The 26570-nt window shown below is 40.7% G+C and overlaps 1 protein-coding gene across 3 annotated transcripts in view; it reads right to left on the bottom strand.

Annotated features, from left to right (window-relative positions):
• lrch1 (leucine-rich repeats and calponin homology (CH) domain containing 1) overlaps window positions 1-26570 on the bottom strand; it is a 103732-nt gene that overhangs the window by 32238 nt on the left and 44924 nt on the right. For 2 of the 3 annotated variants that reach the window (XM_080903444.1, XM_080903446.1), the window contains exons 3-12: window positions 22376-22502; window positions 19765-19870; window positions 14356-14492; window positions 13763-13893; window positions 4069-4156; window positions 2973-3075; window positions 1723-1832; window positions 989-1059; window positions 569-655; window positions 246-320 (exon numbers count right to left, since the gene is read on the bottom strand). In XM_080903444.1, coding sequence (XP_080759570.1) covers window positions 246-320; window positions 569-655; window positions 989-1059; window positions 1723-1832; window positions 2973-3075; window positions 4069-4156; window positions 13763-13893; window positions 14356-14492; window positions 19765-19870; window positions 22376-22502 — 1035 coding nt within the window. The remainder of the gene's footprint in view (window positions 1-245; window positions 321-568; window positions 656-988; window positions 1060-1722; window positions 1833-2972; window positions 3076-4068; window positions 4157-13762; window positions 13894-14355; window positions 14493-19764; window positions 19871-22375; window positions 22503-26570) is intronic. The other variant, XM_080903445.1, reaches the window with a different exon arrangement.

Genomic DNA, 26570 nt, shown 5'->3' with positions numbered 1-26570 from the left:
TTTCTCTGTATTGTCGTAGGATTTCCACCTTATAAAATAAAGCACCTAGAGGCAGCTGTTGTTGTGATTTGCTGCTATATAAATAAAACCGAACTGAATTAAATAGAGGTAGAATGCTTTCGGAGCTAAAAAAAAAAAGAAGAGATTTTTAACACAAAAACATTTCTCCCCTCAGTCCATCAGGCCAAAACCTTTTCCACAGTCATAATACAAGTAGTCTTAAATGCAGATTCATGGAATCTTACTTGAGTGACTCGTCCACTGTGACCATCTCCACTGGATAGAGCTGGACTCCAGACAAATCTTCCTCTGTGTTCACCCTGATGCACAAAACACAATAGTAATGCCACAGAGTGCTGGCTTGCAAATGAGAAAAACAAACTAAAAACAAAAACATGACTTCAGTCAAGTTTAATTCTCTCATAGTTTAAGTAAGTTCAGCAGTGGTAACATAGTGCTGCAGATATGAATTATTACTCAGCAAAGGGAAACAGACTATGGATACTCTTATAGACTCACTGTGGTGTCACTTAGCTCTAACTAACACTCAGCTGTTGGTGTTTTTCACCTGCTGGGGTCCTGCAGCAGTTCCACAGCCTCTTTTAGCTGGTTGATCATGTCGATGTGGAGCTCTGTGCCCCCTGTGACTTTTGACCTGCAGCCACAAAGATAGAAATGAGAGTCATGTATATGTACAGTGTATTTACACGGGTGATGATGGTGCCATATCATAAAATCACAGCTGGTAAAATCCCTCAGAGGATACTTGTAGATTCTAAATTGTCATCAATCAACAGAAAGAAACACAAAAAAATCACTACTGATTTTGAATGATGCTGCAAAAAGATACTGAATAACCTGTGCTAATAAAAGTAGAAGAAAAATATCTAATTATGACATACAATACAATAATCTACCAATAAATGAGGAGAAACTAAACGTGAGTCATAAAGTGGAAATCGAAACGACACTATGCTCACGAACTTACGTTTGTTGTGTTGACCAGTGAGAGTCTTCTTCTATCCTGAGGGGCTCGTCGAAGTCTGCTGCCGTCCTACCCTGCAAAGACAAGCGTACGCAAATCAGCAACAGCTGCAGAAATCACATGATCCACAGTCCGGCTCAGAGACGTTACCACTTTCTCCTCCGTACAATTAGAAAACAGAGTCCTTTTTCTTCATCCATTCCTTCCATTCTTTATGCTTTTCTTGTTTCTTACTCTTTTCTAACAGCAAGTCTTTATTCTGCAATTTGACTGTAGAGTACTTTGGTATACAGAGGAGTTCACGGCCAATTCAATGACTAGAAGCAATGTGCAACTGGAGAATAACATCGGCAGAGGTAAAAACTGAGTTTTGATGATGTGAAACCCGTTTGTACTTTTAACTTGGAATAAGCTAAAAAAGGTGGATGAACTCCAATACTAAGTAGAGCTGGCTCTCTTCATGACAATTCAAGCAAAACTTTTAAGTCTAAAAGGAATTTTAATTGAGATTAACATAAAGTGACAGTTTATGCTGCAGGCTCCATTTAAACAAACCGCATGAGCCTAAAACGACAGGCAGCGTAACTAATGCTGGAATAAAGTAACCCAGTGAACATAATAGTTTTACATAACCTCAATCAGAGGGAGGCATTATGCATGAAGTGAACCATTTACTGCATCAATTTTTAACTGAAGCACTCAGAGGTGTGCAGACGCAACACAACACGAGCTCTTGCCTTGATGTAGTTGATGAAGCGAGTGCTGAGAGAAGAGTCTCTGTTCTGGTCTCTCAGGGCTTCCGTAGGGCTCTCCTCAATCAGCTGCACCGAGTCAGAGTTTGGGTCTGCTGAAATGAAGGAAACATGAACTCTCAGTTTTAAGCTGAAGTGTAGGCTGTAGAATTCTGCACCACAGGTTTGATAGAATATGAAAAATATGGGCACAAAAGCACAACTCCCATGAAAGTGAACCCATGAAGGATTATAATTACCTGCATAACCAAAGTTATAAAGGGACTTGTAAACGTCACAGCTCCATCAATTTTAGTCAGTCATGCGTAACGCAGCACAAATATCTGCCCGGAGCCGTTGCCAAGACAGATGTCGAGTGGCAGAATGTGCAGGAGAAGCGATTGGAGGAAAGCAGGTCAGGTGCGTGAGTTAGCCCTTAAGTCAGCTCTTAAAACCTTTGAGAATTCTTTCCCTAATTTTTTGTGTTTGTTTAAATTTCATTCATTTTCTAAACTTTTCACAAGAAAATTGGCGATAAATAATAAAAACCACAGCAGGAGCTTGCTGCTATTTTAAAAACAACACATTTGTCAAATATATAATATGTAAAACATCTTTGTGATGCCAGGATTAAGGATTTGTTTAGAAATATAAATAACCTCTTTTCACTCATCTCAGTTCAGTAAATGTGACCCTCCATCAGCTCTAACCTAATTAAGGCTGATTGAAGTCTATTTAAACTGTGTCTGGGGAGCTGCTGCTGTTCTTTAATAGAGTTCAACAGCCCAGATACTTTTACACACACAGCTGACAGGTTAGAAAAGCAAAACTACTAAACCCTCAGTTTGTACACTGCTGAACCACATCGCATGGCAGGGCTCGTACGGGATCTCCTGACTTGTAGATGGTGCTGAGCACTGCTTCATGCTGCATGAACAAATCCAGCAGCAGATAAATAATTGTGCAAGTCTGTTGATTACTTCACTCTTTCCTCTTTTCCATAATCATTGACTGAATCACTCAATGTGCATTCTCAAATTGGTTATGCTTTTTTCTCAACGGAGTCAAGTCCAGATGATGTTTATGCTCCCAAAGCATGAGTAATAAGAGCGCACGTGCACACACTATTCATTCACATGGATCCGGGCTGTCCAGAGAGTTTAACCAGGTGACAATAGATAGCATAATACAGTTTGTCTACCATCGCCACATGCTGGCCACTCTGTGTGTGTGTGTGTGTGTGTGTGTGTGTGTACCTGTCAGAGAGCTGATGTGTTCACTCGAGTCGTCTTTGCCGATTCCCTCCTCTGTGATGTGACTCATTGGCACATTAAGGCTCAGACTGTCTTCATCTGACGGCTGAAACAAGCAATGAAACGGCTTCAGAGCTGAAACAAAACTGTGAGAACCTCAACACAAGAACACAACAACTGATGAGTGTTAAAAGTGTAAACGTTCTCAGTTGTAGTTTATTACTTTTCTCGTAGTTTTGGGTCAGGAAAAGCATATCAGTTGCAAATTAGAGTTTATAATTTCAGTTTCGCAGACCTGGAGCTGGCTGCTGCCTTGAATAGCTTTCTATCTCAACAATGACCAAAAGTGTGAATTAGTAACAAAGAAAAAATGTGTTCATTCTAAAATGAAAAGGAGATCTCTGACTCCCACTGATGCGACGTGACGTCAGTTTACAGAATCCTACAAAATTCCTCTGCACTGCACGGATAAAGACTACGAAAGACAGAAAAACTTTTAGCTTATCAGTTCAAATGAAGAAAATAACTTCAACTAAACGTTAAGTTGCCCCTAATTACAAGATGAGGCCAAAGTGCCTCCGCTCTAACAGTATTTCATTTCAAGACCAAATCCAGAAGAATCTCAAATTCAAAGTCAAATATTAAAATTTTCAGTTATTTGTCATTTATTTCAACTTTGTATTAATTCATCTTAAATAATGCTCTTTAACAATTTACTGTTAAATGTAACAATTCATTTTTTGCCATTTTTCACAATCATTTACTCACAAGTCCACAAAAGAAATAACAATTTGCAGAAAAAGTGAGTGACGTCTAAACGGGTCCGTCTTTTAATGTCACCGCACTCACTCAGATACACCGACTTACAGAGGAAAAAAACGATGAGCTGGTGTGATTAGAAAATGAGGATTAAAGGAGTAAAGATGAGTGTATTAAGTACATGTCTAACGCATATTTGTGCATGGATACATACACACACATAACTATACACCTATATTTGAACATGTTACAGTCATATTGGTACAAATGTACAAAATCCCCCCCCACACACAGACACACAGATGCAGAGACACACAGATGCAGAGACACACACACACACCTCAGTAGCAGACAGTCTCTTGTCTCCGTTGTCGCTGCCGACTCCTGAGTCACTGTCCTGCTTCTTCTGCTGCTCCATGTCTTCCACACTGCAGACACAAGACACAGGTCACACACCTGACACACACACAGGAGGCAGGCGTGTGTGTGTGTGTATGCACAGGCGAGACAAAGAGCAAGGGAGCCACAATGACAGAGAGGGAGACAGAGAGAGAATGCTCCCCCTCCCCTCTCTGCTTCTCATGCTGCGTTCACACTGCTGTGTAAATTCTGATTGGCTGTTTGGATTTAACCTTTAACTGCTGTCATGAAAGTTTCAGGGCATCTACAGGTGTAAGCCGGTTAAACAAAAACTTTTTTTGACGTCACTGCAATCAACATTTAAAAATGAAACCTACAACCGAACTACACAGACCACAGCAAACAAAGTAAAGCCTTCATCATCCTCACTTCCATCACTGTACTGCATGTCTGCATGTACCCTCTCCCAGGCCTGAAGTATTCTTCAGGAATTTATTTAGTATTTTTATGCATCTTCTCGGCATTCTTTAACTTTACACATGTAAAGACAGCCGAATGTGTAATGAGGAGAAATTCTTGAGGTGACAGGACTAAAGAGAGACCCATCTGAACCACCAGTAGTACAGCTCAGCCTGCTATGTAGACACCCCTATGGCATCAGTTTGAAAATCCTACATTACCTTCTTCTCGAGTTATCGCATTCACAAGATTTTCAGAAAACTTGAACTTTGACCTTTCACTTTAGGTTCATGTCACAGAGATTCAGAGTAGTCTGAGATGATTTGTAAACGTGCCTGTGTTATTGATTTCAAGCTCATTCTGGAGTTATTGGGTTCACAAGATTTCAATGAAACTTGAACTTTGCAATTCAAACGTGTTCAAGATTTATTTTGTAGACACACCTATGGTATCAATCTGAAGCTCCTACACTGCCTCATTCTCAAGTTATCTCATTCACAAATTTAGGTTAGGTTTTCACTCTGCCCGCCCAGCCTGCCCGGTGGAGTGACAAGAATACTCCGTCAGCCTTTTACAGCTGAGGGGCAGCAGCCTAAGCAAAGTTTCTGAACCTTAGGACGCAAAATTTAATTTAGGACCTTAAACAATCCAATGTCACATGTTTTTCACTGCCAAGCTTTCTATTAAGCCCCATGGATGGCATGAAGTTCCTATACTTAATCCTTCATTGATTTAAAGTCATAGCTTCCTTAATGTTTTATATTACTTAGACAGTTAAGTGCTTTTTTTCTGGCCTATGAATAGAACGACTTGATGCGATCAGACAGAGGAAGCCTAAAATAATATTAAACAATAAAGAAGCTCATTGAGTGGTTAATATGATAGTTAAAATAATAATAATAATAATAATAATAATAATAATAATAATAATAATAAGGTGTAAGCCTTCAAATAGAGTTTAAATCAACTTTTTCTGTAAGACTTTTCTTAAACAAACTGACCTGTCATACTCTGTATAATATTGAAATCTAAAGCATTATTAAACAAATTCTATTATGTTTATTATTTATTCATAATAGAACAAATAGAATATATTTGTTCTATTGTGATAAAACATCCCTATTTGATCAAGGGAAGATCTGAAAAAAGGTTTTAAAAATCAGTGTTTTAGAAAACACACAGGAGTCAAATACAAGGGCATCTGGGGAACTTTAATTGGCCGTGTGAACACTGGCCTGTGGCAGTCTCCAAGCAACTGAACAATAATGAGGCACTGGAATTGCTCTCACACACACACACACACACACACACACACACACACACACACACACACACACACACACACACACACACACACACACACACACAGCATTTTCTAATAACCCTTCTGTGAGCAACAGTGTCACTCCTCTCCTCTCATCTCCTTGATCATGATTCTACAAGTGCAGTTGCTTCATAATAGCCCACACAGGTCACTTTAAGTCTGAGACAAATTAGGGTTCATCCATCTCTCTGTGACCTCTGACCCCCTGACATCCTCATCATGTCACTAAAAGACTAAAACTCGTGTAATAGCCAAAAAAATATGCCATCATAAGCAAATGCTATGAGCAGATCTGGAACTTGGACTGTGTTGTTTTACTTTGGCGGGGCACTCTTTCTTCATTTGGTAAACCATAAACGGAGCCATGCTGGGTTTCATTTTTATCTAGCTCTGTTTAAGGTCATCGTATTAATGGGGTTTTAAAAATAGCATCACTCTGTTCTCAGCTTCCTCTGGAGTGAGACGGCAAACGACTGCACCTCACAGAAGCGTACTAATTTATTATCCACAGCCTTTTTTTGAGTGAAAGTGGCATTGCATGTTTATGAAAAACAAAGCTGAGAAACAACAAATTCAGAGTGATGGCTTGTAATAATGTTTCAGTGAAAGACGAAAAAAGAATCGGAAGCATTTGAGGATCACAGAAGACGACTAAGAAGAAATCATAGAGCAGGAATAGAAGACTTCTGTTAAAATAAATATGAAGTTGAACTTTAGCATAATCTGTCTTTCAGAATCATAGCTTGTCAAAGTCAGGGATTGGTCTAATTTCAGTAACCCTGCATGGAAAACACAGCCAATCAAAAACGGCTCGTCTACCAATTCAAAGATTGGTGGTTCCGCTCTGCACTTCTCCAGTCTGCATGCCAAAGTATCCTCGAGCAGGATACTGAACCCTGAGTTGCCCCTGATGCATCTATCAGTGTGAGATAAAAGTGTGTGTGCGAATGGGTGAGGCTGTAGCATAAAGCACTTTTGAGTGCTCAGTTAGAATGGAAACCACTATAAGTACCAGTTCATTTCCCATAAAATCAGTGACGTCACCAACTGTGTATTGAATCTAAATGCAATCGATTATCGATGGAATGCCAATCAGCAGGCGGTGCTGTTTTCTGGTATTAATTGAAAATATATGGAGCCAAAAAACTGACATATTAATGTATAAACCAATAAGCAACTTACTGGGTTTGGGGGGGGGGGGGGGTTTAACATATTCCCACACTATAAGGCGCACTTAAAAACCTTTAATTTTCTCAAAAATCTACAGTGCTTACTCGACAGTGGTTCTGCTTACTGACCTCGAACTGCTTTTATGTGGTACACAGCACTCAAAGATCTGCCAAAAAATGTTTTAGTATTACTTTGGTAAGCTATGAAGGCGCACCGCTTGATGAATTGTCGGAGCATTATTTTACCATGTGTAACAATTAAGTTAAAACATCCAGGAATCCATGAAAATAGAAGTTATTAAATTTAACGGAGTTAAAAGTTAGCAGGAAGTTAGCTCGCTAGTTTCCACCTAAACATGATATTGCATGTTCTGACTGAGAGATTTCTGAAAAAATTAAAACGTACAGCTCTGCTATCACTTCCAACATGAATGAAGACAGAAAACTAAACAGCAGTGACGTTTGTAGGGTTATTGAAATTTGGCTAGCTGGTATATAATGATTTGCTACGTGATCGCTAGTGACACAGCTATGTTAGTATAACATAAACACAGTGAAGCTGGAGGATGAACACTAACATTTTTCCACTCGATAAAAGTTAACGTGAGGGTTCCTGATGGTTAGGGACAAAAGCAATCACATGGCAGGATGATACAAACGGACCAAACTTCAGTCAGGAGAATAACTGAGAAAATCCATCCACAATACCAGATTAGTCATTAATACACTGCAACATCATCGGAAAAGAGCAGCAGAGAGAATTCAACATTAATGAATCAATGCAAGAAGAATGAGTGGAGTAAAGTTCGACTTATCTGACTGTTTTGTTTTGCTTATAATCTGGTGCGCCTTATATACGGTCCGAAATATACGGTAGTTATTTCTGGAGTGGCCACTTTAGGTGGTTCCAAAACCAAATTAATTCCCATAGACAGACAAGTCAGAATCCTCAACTTGATGGCATTAAAGAGTTTACAGCTTTTCCCAACGTCTTTACAGCAGAAATAAAATGGGGGGGAAATCTGCCAAACAGCAAAGCATGACAGCTGCAACAAATGATGAGCTTAAAACCAATCTGAAAATTACTAACCGTCAGAGAAAGAGAAAGCAGACCTGTTGCAGTGCTGTAGTTTGTCAGTCTGGTTTCTGTTCTGGCGTTTTATATGTATGACTCTATATCCACACAATATCAGCGCTCCCTCTAGGTCACCCCTTCATACCTTGGATGTTGCTGATGCTTTTATCTTGTGTGTCATGTGGAGTTTATTTAATCAAAGAAATCAAGAAGACAAGTGACAAAAGCATGAACAAGAATGAAAGCTAAAGGAAAACCTGATTTACATGTAAGTGTAGAGTCTGTGTGAACTACAGGAGAACAGAAACTGTTTTTCCTGCCCACATCCTGGGAGAGTTTCATGTGGGCAGGAAAAACAACTCAGCTGAAGCTGAGTGTTGAAGGACCTGAAGAGGCAGAATTTTTATTTCCTATGTATTTCTGTTTTTACCGTACTTCCCTCCAGCCCTCACCAGTTGCCCACCAGCTTTTTAAATATTTTATTCTTTATTCCTTTGCTTTTTGACATTACATCGCTTGGGTTAGACAAACTAGAAGTCCTTAATCCTAAAGCCTTTGGTAATCCCCCGACTTTGGATTGGAGGATGGATGAAATGACATAAATTCATTCTATACTGTACTCTGTAGATGTGAGTACTGTTCCAGTTTCATAATACAGTTTTACCTCAGACACACAGCTAGATTCCGGGTCAATCGACTGTCTGACATGATTTCTCTGCCTCCTCAGATGTTGTTCCCTACTCTGCCAACAAGAGTTCAAACTGTGCCACCAACATCCTAAAATATGTATGAAAGCGGTCATGACAAAACTTCAAGTGCTGGATCAAACCATGAAATTCTCCTTGCTGCTGCTGCCCCATGAGAACCGGATGAACCCAGAATCTCTGTTTCTTCCTTTTCTTGTTTAGAAACATCAGGACCAGCTCATCATCGCTTGATGTCAACTTCATTTTTTCCACATTGCATTTTTTCAAAAGATGAATTTTCTCACAAAGAAACAACGCTTTAACTGTGTACAGGGTGGGCCATTTATATGGATACACCGTAATAACACCGTGATAAAATGGGAATGGTTGGTGATATTAAAGTCCTGTTTGTGGCACATTAGTATATGTGAGGGGGCAAACTCCTCAAGATGGGTGGTGACCATGGTGGCCATTTAGAAGTCGGCCATCTTGGATACAACTTTTGTTTTTTCAATAGGAAGAGGGCCATGTGACACATCAAACTTACTGGTAATGTCACAAGAAAAACAATGGTGTGCTTGGTTTCAATGTAACTTTATTCTTTCATGAGTTATTTACAAGTTTCTCTTTGTTCACAGCCATTGACATGTCGAAGAGGTTAACACGTGAGGAGCAGATCGAAATTGTGTTGATATCTGGTGAACGCAGTAACCGGGTCATTGCAGCAGATTTCAATGCAAGACACCCTACGAGACCACCCATCTCCCATGCTACAGTCAGCAAACTGCTTGCTAAGTTTCGTGAAACTGGTTCAGTGTTGGATTTGCCAAAATGTGGACGCAAGAAAACTGTCACTAATGAAGAAACATCAGTGGCTGTCCTAGCTTCATTCAGCAAGAGCCCGAAGCGTAGCACTCGCTGCATGTCACTGGAGAGAGGCATTAGTCGAACATACCTTCGGCGGATATTAGCTACTCACAAATGGCACCCTTACAAACTCCAGCTACTGCAGCATCTCAACGTGGATGACCCTCACTTCACGCAGAAGATTTTGTTCAGTGACGAGGCAAACTTTTATGTGAATGGTGAAGTTAACAAACAAAACTACCGCTATTGGTCTGACACTATCCCACATTGGATGGATCCCTGCAAGACTGTTGGAACAACAAAAGTGATGGTTTGGTGTGGTATATGGGGTACAACGATAGTGGGTCCATTCTTCATCAATGGAAACCTCAAGGCCACTGGATATTTGAAATTGCTACATGATGATGTGTTTCCCTCTTTATGCACTGAAGCTGGCACGTTCCCTGAGTTTTTCCAGCAAGATGGTGCACCACCACATTATGGGTGCCAGGTCCGAGCATTCCTAGATGAACAGTTTCCTAGAAAGTGGATTGGTCGTCGTGGGCCAGTTGAATGGCCCCCAAGGTCTCCCGATCTGACCCCCTTAGACTTTTATCTTTGGGGTCATCTGAAGGCAATTGTCTATGGTGTGAAGATACGAGATGTGCAGCACCTGAAACTACGGATACTGGATTCCTGTGCTGGCATTTCTACTGCGGTGTTGCTATCAGTGTGTGAAGAGTGGGAGAAGAGGGTTGCATTGACAATCCAACACAATGGGCAGCACATTGAACACATTTTCTAAGTGGTCAGAAACTTGTAAATAACTCATGAAAGAATAAAGTTACGTTGAAATCAAGCACACCATTGTTTTTCTTGTGACATTACCAGTAAGTTTGATGTGTCACATGGCCCTCTTCCTATTGAAAAAACAAAAGTTGTATCCAAGATGGCCGACTTCTAAATGGCCACCATGGTCACTACCCATCTTGAGGAGTTTGCCCCCTCACATATACTAATGTGCCACAAACAGGACTTTAATATCACCAACAATTCCCATGTTATTACGGTGTATCCATATAAATGGCCCACCCTGTGTATAAGTTTGAAACTGTGTGTAAAGGCCTTAATGCTAATTTGCGTAACCAGGCAAAACTGTCCTCTGCCAGAGACCTGGGAGCTTGAGAGTCCAGTATCTTTGGTGTTCCTAGGACTGTGCACTTCTGGACAGAGATCTCAGATGTTGTTCCCGGGACCTGCTGGAGCCACTCGCCTAGCTTGGGAGTCACCGCACCTAGTGCTATGATTACCACTGGGACCACCGTTACCTTCATCCTCCACATCTTCTACAGCTATCACTACAGCTGTCTTCCTCTGCTTGTTAGCCTTCACCATTTTGCCCTTCTGTATCTGCAAGTCCCACAGGATCTTAGCTTGGTCATTTTTCGACCACCCTAGGGAGCGTCTCCCATTTTGACCTCGAGATCTCCAGGCCATACTTGGCACAGATGTTTCTGTATACTATGCTGGCCACTTGGTTATGGCGTTCTATGTATGTTCTGCCTGATAGCATCTTGCAACCTGCTGTTATGTGCTGGATTGTCTCAGGGGCATCTTTACACAGCCTGCACCTGGGGTCTTACCTGGTGTAATATGGATCTTGTGCTCAGAGCTTGTTCCTGTGCTGCCATGAGTATTAGTTTATAGGTGGCCAGCACTGCAGGGGTTGTTTGTTTGTTAGTTTGTATTCCTACCATTGTTTCATCTGTCAATTTCTTTCTTTTTACATTGCTTCCTGTTTGTATTGTTATTCACTCTGTTTAGCTCACTTCTTTTTCTTTTCTTTGTATCACTGTGTGCAGTCCATCAACCCATTTCTCTGACTGCTTCAACAAGTCTTTCTTTTGTCCCTGAGATATGTGCAGTCTTTTTTTTGTATGTCCTTACTAGGTGTCATCATTCAAGGATTGTAGTCTTTCATTCCTTTGTCTACTTAAATGTTTTCTTCCTGTATTCACTCCCAATTCCTTTATTCATCAGTCACAGAGAACATCTCACACACCGGTGATGAGATTTTGGACAAACCTTTCAGTATGATGGCAGTCTGTCACTGCTACCCAGCTGGGAGCCGGAGAAAGGATCAGTTTCAGCTGACTAATGGAGGATTTGGCTACAGGCTGAGAAACTGAGCAAGCTCAGATCACAGACAGTTTCTGTCTACGTGTAATGTTGTTAAAACCATACGAAATAATGGCCCTGGGGTGATGTAATGTGCTTCTGGCAACTATCTTGGCAGTCCAAAGCTTAAAACAACTTACAGCATTCATAAATAACCTAAAAGTCACAAAAATTTGAAACAAATGTCTCAAATGTTTTCTCTGTTTGCTAGTTTTCTCATATGTCCTAAACTTTTCTAGAAACAAATGATGGAGTGGGATGTGGATGTATCCTGTACACTAATACTCAATAAAACTGAGTATTTCCAGGACTGGGAATACAGTTCAGATGTGAACCAAAAAACAGAAAAAGCTTCAAAAGTTCATGATTTTACGACTTGAGTCAAATTATAGCTTTTTCTTGCTGCTGTTACACCCAAATTTCCCCTGAGGGACAATTAAAAGATTATTCTATTCCATTATGCCATGTCAGTAGTTATATATAGTATACTTTCTCTTTGTCAGGTTAACAAAACTGAAAGAAACCTTTGTTCAGGTTAAAGGTACAGTCAGTCATTTCTTTGAGGCCACTTAATAAAACAAATGTTGTAATCATAAATATAAATTAATAAGTGTGTAATTATTTCTTAGGACAAAATGATGCATTCTCATAAACTTAGTACATCAAAGGAGAACAGAACTCGTAGACAAATTTTATTTTGCGTCAGCACCTTCAGACTCAAGATATAAAAGATCATACCTGTGTTTTACCAACGGAGCAAACCCACGAAGGAAAGAGACAAAGATCCAGATCAAAGTCCATCCTCTCCTCCCTAACCTTAAAGCTAAGAACAAGCTGGCTACATAACAATCGCTTTAAGCTAACATCACACCTACTAATGCCAGAGTCAAGTGTCCTAGAAATAACACTTTCCCTCTGATAAACAGTTTTTATATTCTCACATCGTAACAAGAGTTTATTCGCTAAGCCTCGGAGTCCAACAATGTTAGCCTCACTTCAATGAAATTTTCACCAACACCATGCAACGCATACTGACAGAAAAGTTCAGGATATCCTCAAAAACTCACACCAATATCACTGTGATCACAGAGAAGTGAGCTTTACTGACTCATCAGACCCCTTTCACAAAGTTTTACAGTCTCCTGCATAGTAAATAGAAGCGGATACTTCTCACGCAGCATTGACAGCTGAGGTAAACTGCAGACTGAGCCTAACCAGATTTTTTTTGAGGTGACTCAAGGAAAAAAAAAAAAGCTAAACCCTGCAAATATTTAGTGGACACATATCACTTTTTATTTATTTTTAAAAGTATTTCTTTTTTTTGATTTATTGTTACATGTTGCTATTATTCAAATATTAGAAAATATAAAAATGTCTTTTTTACACAATTGGTAGCAGACACATGGTGGCCAGCCGTGGCCACTATGGCTCTTTTGCTGACTAAAGCACGTTTGTCCTGCAGCAGCCACTGTAGCTCGGATTATACACTTTGGGAGGGGGAAGAAAACAATTAAGTCGCTGAATTCTTGCAGGTTACATCCCATGCTAATTTTGAAACCCATCATTTAGCTTTAAAACTAAAACCATCACTAGCTGCAGTATCATCATGCTACTCAGACAAGAAGCCAAACAGAAACAGTTCTATCACTGTGTCTGGTTTTAGGTACTGGAACCATGAGGCAACACTGCCATCACAAGTCAACATAGACTCAACATCTTGCTCTGTTATTTTCACCCAGAATACCATTAATGAAAAAACAACAAAAATTGCATTGCTACATAACCGCTAGCAACCCTATTCACTTTAATGATAAAGAATTGACATTTCGACACCAGAACGTTGTCAAAGACGTACAGTCTAACTGCACTACAAGAGCAGACGCTGATAATGAAGAGAAGATAATCCCCCCCAGCTGTGTGATACCACGGTAACTGACCTGCCAGTGGTGGGCCTTGATAAGTTGATTCGCCCCATGACAGGCAGGTAGAGAGAGTCAGGCATCTTCTCGCTGCGACATGCCTCAATGCTCAGATACTTGAATATGTGAACTTTGCCCTTTATACAGATCTGAATAATGGGAGGAAAAGGGACTGAAATCAGCATCAAGTAAAAGTCCAGCTTTGCTTTGTTTTCTACATCATTTCAGCCTTTATTCACAAAGACTGCTGAGTCACTTGTGTCTTTTTTTAGCTCTTGCAGCTGCTCGTGCTTAACATTTCCAAAAGCAGGTACATAGCTTTATACTACCTATTGCAATACTGCTGCTATGCTGCTATGATCATGATGATTGCTGTAATGGCCAGATAATAGCCCTGTGCAGGAACATTAAGCTGAAATGATACATTTAAAAATATAAATTTATTATGAATGTCTGTTTCTTATATTAGGATGGTATCTAAAAAAATAAAGTAGGTTTAATTTTCAGAGATGTGCACCAAGAATTTATGTCGAATCATGACTCAGACACAAAGAATAGTGGAAGATATAAAGTACATTAAGACAAAAGTGTGTGTGTGTTTGTTTATGTACCTGTGCGGGTGGACTCTGCAGTGGATTGTTTTCTAACTGGAGAGTCTGGAGCTGTTTCATCTTCCTGTAACACACTGGGATGGTGGACACTTTGTTACAGGAGAAATCGAACTTCACCAGAGGAAGATCAGCCAAGTCTGTAGGAAGACACAAACGCACAAACATCAGGCAAACAGCTCTGGTCATCTGCTCCTTCAGAGCGAGCAGATTTGTTTTGATTTGGCTTATGTGATATACAATGCAGCACATAAGGGGATTATATCTCATCAGAAAACTTCAGGGTTATCTTTTTTTTTTACCCAAACCATGTTTGTTTTTCTTTTACTTTCTGCCCAACAATAACTTGAATGGAGACGCCCAGGAGGTTTAAAGTCTGACCCTTTTGGTTGATTTTTGCAGAAGACAACACTCAAAATTTGAGACAAACTGCACCTTTGAAATGCCAGCAAACTAATGGATTTAATCTTCCCGGGACTTTACCCCTGCTGTGAAAATGCTAATCACAATGTGCTGGATGAACTTTCACTCCCCAGAAAGTTCCAGAACATTAGTTTTTTCGGGGGGGAAATTAATGTTCCTGGAACAGCGAGTGGAAAATCACTTTTGGAGAACTTAGGCATGTCTCAGTGTCTTCTGTTTTCATGTAATCCAGACTGACTCCATGATGGTGAGATCTGTGGAGGTCGGATGATCTCTGCCAGAACACTTTGTTCTGTTCTTGCGTCTGAAGATAGCTCTTTGTGAATTTTCTTGCTGCAGAATTATTTTTAGACGGCTTAGACCTCTCTCTGATGGCACCGATGAGAAAGATTGCATCAACCTGCAACCTTAACCAGGCTGAAATGAGTGAATTCTTGTTATTTTGAACCAGGAATTCTTAAAATAGATGCTAAAGAACAACATATTTGGGCAGGAATATTGAAAAAGTGGCATTTATTTAATATGAAATGGTCAGAGCAAGATGCCCGCTCTCCTGCATCAGCTGCATAGACCATACCACCTGCCCAGTCAGGTGTGGGACATGGAAAAACATGCATTATCTAGTTTCTGCTGACATGCACACGCTTCAGTGATTTGCATAGAATTACAGATATTCAGGTGTTTTCCATAATACTACACTAAGAGGCTTCAGCACACACACAACCTGATTTTAAAATAGACCGATACCAGCAGTTTGTTTAGTGACAGTGGAAACCCCCCCTGCTGCTGATTTAGTTGATCTCAAGTAGACTACACACACTTACACTTTCACATGGGTAAAACCACCAACATGTTTCCCACCAGATAACACAATGCAGCTCTTGTTGTTATTTTCAGACTAGGTTTGTAATTGTTAGCAGCCCAGAGTCAAACTGTTTCTCTTCATGTGAACTTTATTCCTCATTAAATCCAAAATAACCTGGAAAACCTGGAACACCTCTCTTACACAGCGTTTTACTGGAGTGACTAAGCTGTAATTTAACAAAAGTGCCTGTTTTATGTTTAAAGAGTTATGTAGAGTCAATATACAAGCGTGCACACCTTCACAGAGTACCCAATATGTTAACAAGTTAGATGAAGAGGTTGACCACACACTTGATTACAGATTCCAGGTTGCAGCAAGCTTTGGAACCAGCTTTTAAACTAAACACGGTACATTTCTCTATGTATTTCTGTATTTCTTCCCACGGTATTGGGTTTTACACTGGAACAGTGATACAACACTGCTACCATGAGATCCAACTGGACATAACACCACCCCCCTTATGGTGGTACCATAGACAGTATAAGAGATGAATGTAGCTTCTGTGGGCAGATAAATGAAGCCAATGCTGAGGTGCCTTAAACTTGCATGCCTTATTTGTATGGCATTCGATTGCAATAGCTGTGGTTGCAAAAACACTTCCAGTCCTAAAGAAGTGTACAGGTATGGGATTTCATTTTTGACTGCTGTAAGCACTCTACTGGTCATTTATGCCCATAAACTCAACCTTGAAGCTAGCTTCCAAGTACCCAACCTTATTATAACAACAGGAACCTAGAGACCTTGAAGCTCACTTCAACTGCACTCACTGAGTGCAGTTGACATTAACTGAGCTAATGATATTTAGCTCAGTTAATGAGGTCTCTTTGCGCCTAAATCTACAATTAGTCGATTTAGAATGTAATTTTTTAGAAAGCGAGAATTGCAATGAATGAAAGGGAACAAATGCATTTTTCAAAATATCAAACTGTTTCTTTGAGCATATCATAAATATGGGAAACAGAAACACAGAATCATTTTTTCAAAAGGTTAACACAGATCTAAAACTTACCCTGAACTGCACTCAGACTACTAGCTTGCTAATGTTATCCAATGCCTGTTTTCCCCAGCTGCTTGGCTCTCCCTGATATTACGTGATTTGGAATTTATTACCAGAGTCACTGTAAGCTCATCTAAATGTTAAAAAGGCATTATATTTCTCACTGTGAAGCAATTTATCTCTCTATCTTTTCTAAGTTTTTGCAGTTATATAATTAACCTTTCTTTGAAACCTTTGAAACCTAGGGCAGGGATAGCTCAGTAGGTAGAGTGGTTGCCCCATGATCGGAAGGTCGGGGGTTCGATTCCCCTTAACAGCTACCCTGAGGTACCCCTGAGCAAGGTACCGTCCCTACACACTGCTCCCCGGGCGCCCAATGGCTGCCCACTGCTTCACTGAGTGAATGGGTTAAATGCAGAGAGCAATTTCCCCACGGGGCTCAATAAAGTACAATAATGTACACACTTTCTTTCTTTCTTCTTTTAGCTGAGGATAAACTGTGAAGGTTTTTAATGGTGCCTTTACCTAGACTGGCAAACAGTCATATACAAGAAATGTATAAACTTTCCGGACTCCTGGTCCACCAAACGCATTGTCCTTATTTGTCTTCTTTCCCAGTGTAAGATGTCCAAAAGAAATTCTCTATGTGAGTGTATGTGTGTGTTTACAGATCCTCAGACGGATGTTTGGGTTTGTGGGCAGAAACCAATGGGGGAACCATATCCTGCAGACTGCTAATGATGCGCAGCTCAGGAACCCATCAATTTTGACAGCATGATCATTACAGAGTGTTTAGACAGTTTCTCATAATTAAAACCACGTGTAGGCGGTAATAATGTCAGCTAAGCACATGTGATGGTGTGAGTGGTGACACCAGAAAGCATTCCTCTGGTTACTGGATAAAAATATTCTCTATACAGTACTCGATTAAATTATGCATAAACATATGTTCCCTTATGCCTTGAGATCACTCAGGACAAATGTGTAAATTTCATCTATAGTGCTCTAACAATTTTATTATAAAACCATCTGACTTTAAAACCAAAAAAACAACAGCAGCAGGCCAATCATGACAGCAGGGGAGACAATTCCTATAAAAGGTACAAACTACAAATTCTCTTTTCACTCCGTTCCCTTCATCTACTCGTAGGACTGGACTCAAAATCTGAGGTTCTAGATCTTGTGCTGAAACACAAACAAAATATACTAGGGTTCACAAAGTTTTTAACCTGCAACGGTATACAAAAACGGGAAAAAACTTGCAAATTACTCCTAAATCTTTTTTAAAAGAACAATAAACAGAAAACTTTAAAAGAACTGAGGCCTCAAGTTATCTAGCAGTCTGTTTACATATGTTCAGATATGCACAGCATCGAATCTGACTGCTGCACACCACCTCACAGGTCTGGAGATCTGAGAGCTGGGCTGATATGAACCATTTTCCTGGTCTTAGTGAACTGTGGCTGTCTGATGAGAAATCTGCAAAGTAGCTGTGCCTGAAATAAAACACAATAACTGCTGATTTACTTTAGATGTTACACTTTGGGCCTGAGTCACTCAGGCTAGAGACTAGATGAAGATTTCAGACATGGCTCGTAGTTCTTTTCACAATGCAGATTTTTGTTATAACTAAATTACTAAATTTTTACAAGACCATCCATGTTTTCTTCTTTCTGGGTTGATAAATAGCTGCTAATAGCATTATTAGATGACTTATTACTTATTGAGGTACAAACTTGCAGAAGCCTCCTCTGATGTCACTGGAAGGAATATGAAATGTATAAAGGATTGACGACACCAGTCTGCTCCATTGCAGCCTTGATGCATTATGCTGCTAACCAAAGCTGCTGCTGCTGCCATGATAATTCTGGCTTTAAAGATCATTTTCCTACCAGCTCTGATCTTCTAGTTAGAGTCTGACTCTCTGACTTTATGCTATTGCCACCCTGAGCTTGGCTGACCGTTAAAAAGCCCTCAGCAGTCATGGTGGTCTTATCTCAGGGACTCTTCAGAGCTGCACAAGTTCAACAGATATTAAATCAAAAACAACATCCCTCCCTTTGTCGGGGCTGCCGTCCAGTCTGCCTGGTTGAAGCCCCCCTCCCCCCAGCACCGTGGTACTAAGCTTCTGAACCAGTTCAAAGCTCATCAATCAATCCAGGAGATGGTCATAAAGGTGAGGGGATGGGGATATGTAACAATTCAGGAAACTGGAGCAACAAATCCAAACCGGCTGAATAAAGCGATTGGAGTTGCTGTTGTTTATCATTCTGATCAACTATCTGCTGGCCTGACTCCATGTCTTGACTCTGTTTATCAGACTATCCAAATGCTGGACAACTGACAATGAAGACAGAAATTGATTTTTTTTTTTTTTATATCTTGACTATATTGACTACAAAACAGGAAAAAAAAGATCAACAGACCCATTAATAACTAAAACAGCTATAAGCTCAGGCCCTAACTTAAAAAAAAATACTGTAGTCAGATTGTATTTGGGTACTGGTACTGGCCTTACATGCAGAGTTGTTCTGGTGTTTATAAATGGCTGCCCGCCATGTAAAAGCCAGTCTCTCTCCAGCCTATCAGTTAGTCAGACTGGGCGTTGTCTCACTAGATGAGCACCAGACCTTTGTGGCTGTTGCTCATCTCTGTGTCACTGACTTATTTCAGACCTTTTGGGCTGGAGGTCGCTCCTCGGTCACACTGAGGGTTAAGTATATTTTTAGGCCCAAGGATGGGTGTGGCAGTGCACGCAGAGGACTCTGTGGTCTCAGATGCACCTCCCAGTCTTGCATATGGAAGAGATTATTCCATTTCTGAATTTCACTCTAAATGAGACTTGACTTTCCGATCCTCGAGTCACAGCACGGAGTGCACAATAGGCTTCTGTAAGGTGCAGAGGTAAGGTGGGATCAAAAGAAAAGTGAAATTAAAAGGCTTAAACGCTGCCTAAAGGGAACATAAATCACCTTAATTACACACCTAAAGTCAAAACAAAGATTTCCAACCAAAATTCACCAGTCTTTAGGACACAGATAGCTGAAAGCCTTCACTTTCTGAAAGTCATCAAGAAAGACAGGACACCGCAATTTGCCTTATACTGGGGGGGAAAAAAGGCACTCACCTTCTGGCAGGACACAGAGAAGGTTTCGGCGCACGTTTAGCTCGCGCAGAGCTTTGAGTCTGCCGATGTGACGAGGAAGAGCTGTGATCTCGTTGCAGCTGATGTCCTGCAGAGGACAAAAATAAACGAGGGGAGTGAGCGGTTAATATTTATGATTAGTAATTGTTTGAAATGCTCTCGGCAGCACGGGAGCAAACGTCACAGCTGAGCAGATGGTGCAAAGTCGAGCTGGGTTTTCATGCTGAGAGGACGCTGCTGGAAAGTTAATAAGCAATAAGACTTTAATACCATATCACACACATATACAGAGTCCAGGTATAAAGAAGAGGTGAGAGCAGTGATGTAGTTGCCTGAGCACAAAGAATTAAACTCACACTGACAAGAAGTGAAATAACAGTAAGCAATGGGAAGCTTCCAGGTTCTGAGTTATCTCAGATTTGTTTGAGCAGACAGTAGCTGCTTTTAGCTGAAGTGAAGGACACTTCTGACTGACATATGAAGGAGTGGGAATCAATTAGAAGAGACAATGTGCGATGAGCTAATCACTTTATATGTGGGCGGGGCTTTAGTTTAGAGTCAGGCTTGGCTCACGACACTTCAGCTTATTTCATTTTCACCCTAAAAAGACTTAAAGTGATGATGTGCCCCGATTGTCCTGCTGCTGACCAGAACTAGACCGTTTTCAGCTAACAGGCCAGGATGATGACTGTCATTCTCATTAGCCTCTGCTCCCTGCACAGGAGTGCTAACAAGCAATGTGATTGTTTTGCCTGCCAGCAATATTCCATGTAAAGAGCTAAAACAGCATCATTGTGGCATACTGACTCTCCTCTGAAACAAAACGGACAGTGTAATGGGTCATGAAAATATCTTCCTCATCAACCAATCTGCCAGTGCTGCCATCTGCTGATTCCTTGTTTGCACAGCTCTGTCAGTCCTTGTAAAAATTCACTCTGTTCACAAGTTTGACCCAATCAGATCAGGTCGGTCAGCATCACGCACATTGTGAATGAGCTAATCACAGCACACCACCACCACCACTGGATAAAGTGAAATATCCCGCAGATGGGCTTCTGTCAATTTTTCTGTCAAAATCCAGCTTCCAGTTTGGATTCAGGAGACAGACACTATCTCTACTTTCAAGATTAGGCTTAAAACTTTCCTTTTTGCTAAAGCACATAGTTAGGGCTGGATCAGGTGACCCTGAATCCTCCCTTAGTTATGCTGCAGTAGACAAAGGCTGCTGGGGGATTCCCATGATGCATTGAGTTTTTCCTTTCCAGTCACCTTTCTCCCTCACTATGTGTTAACAGACCTCTCTGCATTGAATCATATCTGTTATTAACCTCTGTCTCTCTTCCACAGCATGTCTTTTATCCTGTCTTCCTTCTCTCACCCCAACCGGTCGCAGCAGATGGCCCCGCCCCTCCCTGAGCCTGGTTCTGCCGGAGGTTTCTTCCTGTTAAAAGGGAGTTTTTCCTTCCCACTGTTGCCAAAGTGCTTGCTCATAGGGGGTCATATGATTGTTGGGTTTTTCTCTGTATCTATGAAGCGCCTTGAGGCGACTTATGTTGTGATTTGGCGCTATATAAATAAAATTGAATTGAATTGAATCACTATCAGTTGTATATATTATGCAGCACTTTATTGTGAGACTTGTTTGATTTAGAATAAGAGATGCTGTTGTGGAGGAAAAAGTAAAAAATAAATGTCTTATTATGAGTTTAAGAAGAAAATACCATTTCATTTCTTCTGCTTATCCAAGGCAGGGTCCTGGGAGCAGCACTCTAAGCAGAGAAGCCCAAACCTCCCTCTCTCCAGCTCCTCAGGGAGAACAACAGAGAGATATAATCTCTCCATCATGTCCTGGTTCTACCCCAGGGCCTCAACCTAGGAGGCATCCTAGTCAGATCCATGAACCACGTCAGCTGGCTTGTTTTGATGTGTGGAGTAGCGACTCTACTCTGAGCCCCTCCCGATTAAATGAACTCCTCAGCCTTTCTCTAACAGACAGCCCAGCAACCCTTCAGATTTTGCTGCCTGTATCCGTGATCTCGTTCTTTCATTCACTACTCCGAGCTTGTGACTGTAGGTGAGGGTAGGGACGTAGATCAACTGGTAAATCAACAGCTTCAGTTCTCCTCACCACAACAGAACAGTACAGCATCTGCAGCCAATGTCCCAATCCATCTGCCGATCTCCTGCTCTGCTCTCCCCTCAGTCGTGAACAAGACCCCGAGATACTTAAACTCCTCTCTGACCCTGAGTGGGCACTACTCAGGGTCACAGAATCGACGATCTGATCTGATTTGTATCTTTTTTCAGAAAAAAAGACACAAATGTAACATCAGAATGAGCCAAGGAAATATAAAAAGAGAGTGACGACGTATGTCCCTAAATTTCATGTGACACATAAAGCTTACTGAAGAAGGGCTAAAAAACATAAGCCATAAATCCTCTCCAGACTGGGATAAAAGCAGTGAGCAGCACAACTGGAGCATAAGATATTCACATACAGACAAAGAAACACAAAAATAGAAATATTATTACTCACTCCTGAGTGCCACAGGAATAAACCAACACAGTGACACAAGTGGTAAAACAGCCTTACCAGCTCCATGAGCCTCTGCAGTTGTCCAATGGTCTCGGGCAGGCTGACCAGCTTGTTGTTGCTGGCGTTGAGGACTCTCAGAGGTAAACCACACAGGCAGGCCGGCAGGGAGCCCAGCTGGTTACGACTGCAAACACAAATATCATTCAGTCGAGGGGATCACTTGTGCTCATGTGGTTTTTTTCTTACACCACTTAGTATCTTTAAAGAGCTTTAAAATAAAAAAAGATTAAAACGGTAAAAGCCATTCCTTTTACATTGGACTACAGGTGAACTATAAGCTGATAAGCTGATCATGACGCAATTATAACTTTGTTTCTAAACATTTATGTTCCACACGGCCCAGTGGGATGTGACTGAAAGGGAGAAGAGCTACATGAATATTTTACCACCAAATCATTCAATGCGTTATTAAGATTACAGTTGGAGAGTTAACGATGAATGCAGGGAAGAATTCCTCACTCCCGAGTAGGGATAGGTACCGGTTCTGACATAAACGGTAGTAACCAGACTGAAAAGCAGCGTACATTTCGGTGCTTTATTTCGGTGCTTTTTTTCGGTGCTTTTTTTCCCTGAGCTGTGACACACTTTGGATTCTAGCCAATCATTTTACGTTTCCGAGGATAGTAGGCGGGTCCGGGTACGTACGTTCTTTTAGAGCAGAGCTACAGATTAAAAATGCCCAAGGCGAAGCGGTCAAAAGTCTGGCTGTACTTCACAGCAAAATATGCAAACTCAGCAGCCTGCAACAAGTGCTTTAAGGTGATACTGTGATACTGTCAAAGGAGGTAACACCTCAAATCCGATGAAACACCTGGCAACGCATAGCGTTTTTTTTAAAAGCCGAGAAATGTGCCGTATTTGATAGCTTGCTGCGAGACCTCACTCCGTGCACATCTACTGCGGGTGGGTTGCCTGTTATCGGACCCGGAGCAACATCCCCCAAGAACCCGAAGAGGAGAGTCCTGGCCCCTAGCCCTCCCAGTGTAGCAGAAATGATGATGGATGATGATGGCAGCAGCAGCCGTTCTTCTCTGCGTGAGTAGCTTAATGTTGTTCATGTGTAATTTACATTGAGTAGGCTAACCACATTATTACATTAATGCATGTAAGGTGAACTAGCAAACATCATCATAGCTACATGCGGCTGTCTTCTTGTTTGATGGCAGATACTCCCTTCACCCTGGCCAAAAAGGCTAAAATGACCAAAGAAAAAGTGGAAAATAGTTAAACATGAGAGGTGTTTTGTGTTTATTCCATTGTTTAAGCACTGCTTCCAGCCAAGAGTGATACCATATATGCCCCATAGCTGCAGAAAAGGCTAACATTGTTATCTTTTTCCAAAAAAACAGCTGAACATGAGAGGTTTTTGGACAAAGTTGGTGTTCTCGATTCTTTAAGCACCGGTTTGAGCACCGTTTAAGCACCGGCACTGTTTCAAAAGTACCGGTTTGGCACCGGTATCGGATAAAACCTAAACGATACCCATTCCTACTCCCGAGTCTGTTTATGTTGCCGTTTGCACCTTACAGCAACCCTCAGGAAGAAATAAACATGTCACAGCAATGTTTCCTTTTTACTACACACACACACACACACAAATATGAAAACAAAGATGTCTTTTTACTATTTTTACAAGAGGAGACACACTGCAGGAAACGCTGTACAGAGGAAGTTATGCTATGGATGGGCAACAGTCTATTGTCTTAGGGTCTTTTTTTTTTTTTTACCTTCATCTCTCTTTTCTAAACAGGACACGACCACTTTTGAATTAACTTTACTCAACTTTTACCAGACCAAAGCTAGCAGGGGTATTGTACTCATGCTCTACACTGTGGGTGCCTGACTGACCTGTACAGTTTGAAGGAAGAAGTGGAGAGTTGTCACATCTAGTGCAAATAACAGATTACACGTGTCTAATAAAATCTGTAGTGTCCAAGCTGGAAGGCCAGCTACAGAGAAGGCAATTCAATATATGAAATTTCCAGGAAATCCCAAAAAATACAACAGGTGTCGCTCCTCCTTTTGAAGCCGTCCTTCATTAGTCACACACACACACGCACGCATTTTCACCACAAGACTGCGAAACCCCGTCTGACTCGGGGTTCTGAAAATAGCAATCAGGAAACATACAGTATAAATGAGTTTATGCAGCTGTTCCCACACATACTCCGACACTGAAGAAAAAGAATGTTACACTTTAATACTATGATGTTGCAAAAGCTCCAGAGGTGGAACAGCCTGACATCCTCTCTGCAGACTGGGTGTGGTACAAGTAGCTACAGTATATTTTAATGGAACAGGTTAATTACACAAATAACTATTAATTCAAATATGCATCGTATATAATAGTATAACAGAGCACATCTCAGTGATGAAACAGATTCCAAATAATAATCCAAACACACTAATTCAACCCACCCAGAAATAAGATCCACACCCTTTGAAGATACTCTTAAATATCTAGAGTCGCTCTGTGTAGCTACATGTTGGCACAGTAGTGCTCTGAGCTACCCTTACTGCCCACCCCTAGGTCCACCCTTACTACTTCTATAGGGAATAAGAGGTTAAGCAGCAGCCAGGCGCTGATGATCAAATAGACTTGACTCATCAGCACCTTTCAGGACCTCTATAAAAACAGAAATGCTAGCAGTTTGCTGGTCTGGAGCCTTCATGTGTGCATTAACAACATGTCCCAATCGTCCCATGAGTGGATGTCCCAGCAAATTCACCCCAAGGTCAGACAATGCAATTTTCAGAGAAACAAAACCCTAAAAGCTACATCTAAGACTTTACTGGCCTCAGTTAGCATGTTAAATGTTAAAGTTCAAGACAGCATACTTAGACAAAGCCCCTCCCCTCTCCCTCTAAATAAAACAAACAAACAAAAAGAAAAACATGGCAGCACAGCTAGCTTCACAAAGTTGCATTAGAACAAACCACAAAACCTCTGTAACAATGTCCTTTGGACAGACAGGACAAAAGTGAAATGATGTTTGGCCAGAATGCACAGTGTCACTTTTGCTGAAAATGAAACACAGCATAGTGGCATAAATACCTTATGCCAGCTGTCTAGCACGGTGGTGGTGGCATGATGATTTGGGCTTGTTTTGCATCCACAGGATCTGGACACCTCACAGTTATTGCACTGATCATAAACTCATCTTTATACTAAATTATTATGCAGTCAAATGTGAGGCTATCTGTCTGACAGCAAAAATGGGTTGTGCAAAAGGATAATGATCTCAAAACACCAGATCATCAAACCTACAAAGGAATGTTTGAAAAAGGAAAGAACTGTTGCCATGGCCTTCAAAGGAAAAAAGTTTGGCAGAATCTTAAAGGAGCTGTTTGCAACCTAAATGTAAAGTAATAGTGGGCAACTATGTGAGAGACAAAAAATGATTACTTTAAGTTATCTAAGGAGCTTGGAAAGAAAAGAGACTTAACTTCTTGAAGTTTCTTGACAACGTTTCACCTTTCATCCAAGAAGCTTCTTCAGTTCCTCCTTCTAATGGAGCTTCTATGGGTCCTGAATAATATGGTGTACCTAGCTTTTTATAGGATTGTAAAATATCTAGTGAAATTTGTGTTTCACATGTAAATGTGTAACACAATGAACAAAGCTATATTATATTGTTTAGAGTGTTTAAATTAATTAAACGACGAATTACATGCAATGTGGCAGATACACATCATCAGCTATATTTTCCCTTTAATTTCATATAAACTCAGGACCGGATAAAACCAGATATTTTTCCCCGTAACTAGGACAACAGAAGAAAAGCACCACTAGCAGGACTGTTCTCCTTTTACATGTTGTAAACACTGTGAGGAAAGAGGGCACACAAAATATTTGTAGCTGTGTGGTCCATATTTGGGATTTGTTTTCAACACCCTAGCAAAGTCAATCTTTTTGAATGCATATTTGTGGTCTGGACTAACGGCACTCAAAATAATCACAATGTAGTATAATGTTATGTTTTACAAAAACTGACATTTTCAAATTTTAGGGAGGAAAAAATACATAATCACAACAAGTCTTACTTTTTGAAATATACTAACAATCTCCTTGTGTTGTAAAAAATAAAAGCACTTATGAGTAAACAAAAGTTAACACTCACAGAGGTCTGCGTTTCAGATGTGCCAGCGAGCTGCTGGACTTTAAAGACTAAAAATATCCTGGAGAGGAAGC

Source organism: Rhamphochromis sp. 'chilingali', assembly GCF_963969265.1.
Source record: "Rhamphochromis sp. 'chilingali' genome assembly, chromosome: 14".
NCBI lineage: Eukaryota > Metazoa > Chordata > Actinopteri > Cichliformes > Cichlidae > Rhamphochromis > Rhamphochromis sp. 'chilingali'.
The sequence above is the reverse complement of the archived record's forward strand: the minus strand, read 5'-3'. Positions and strand labels throughout refer to the sequence as shown.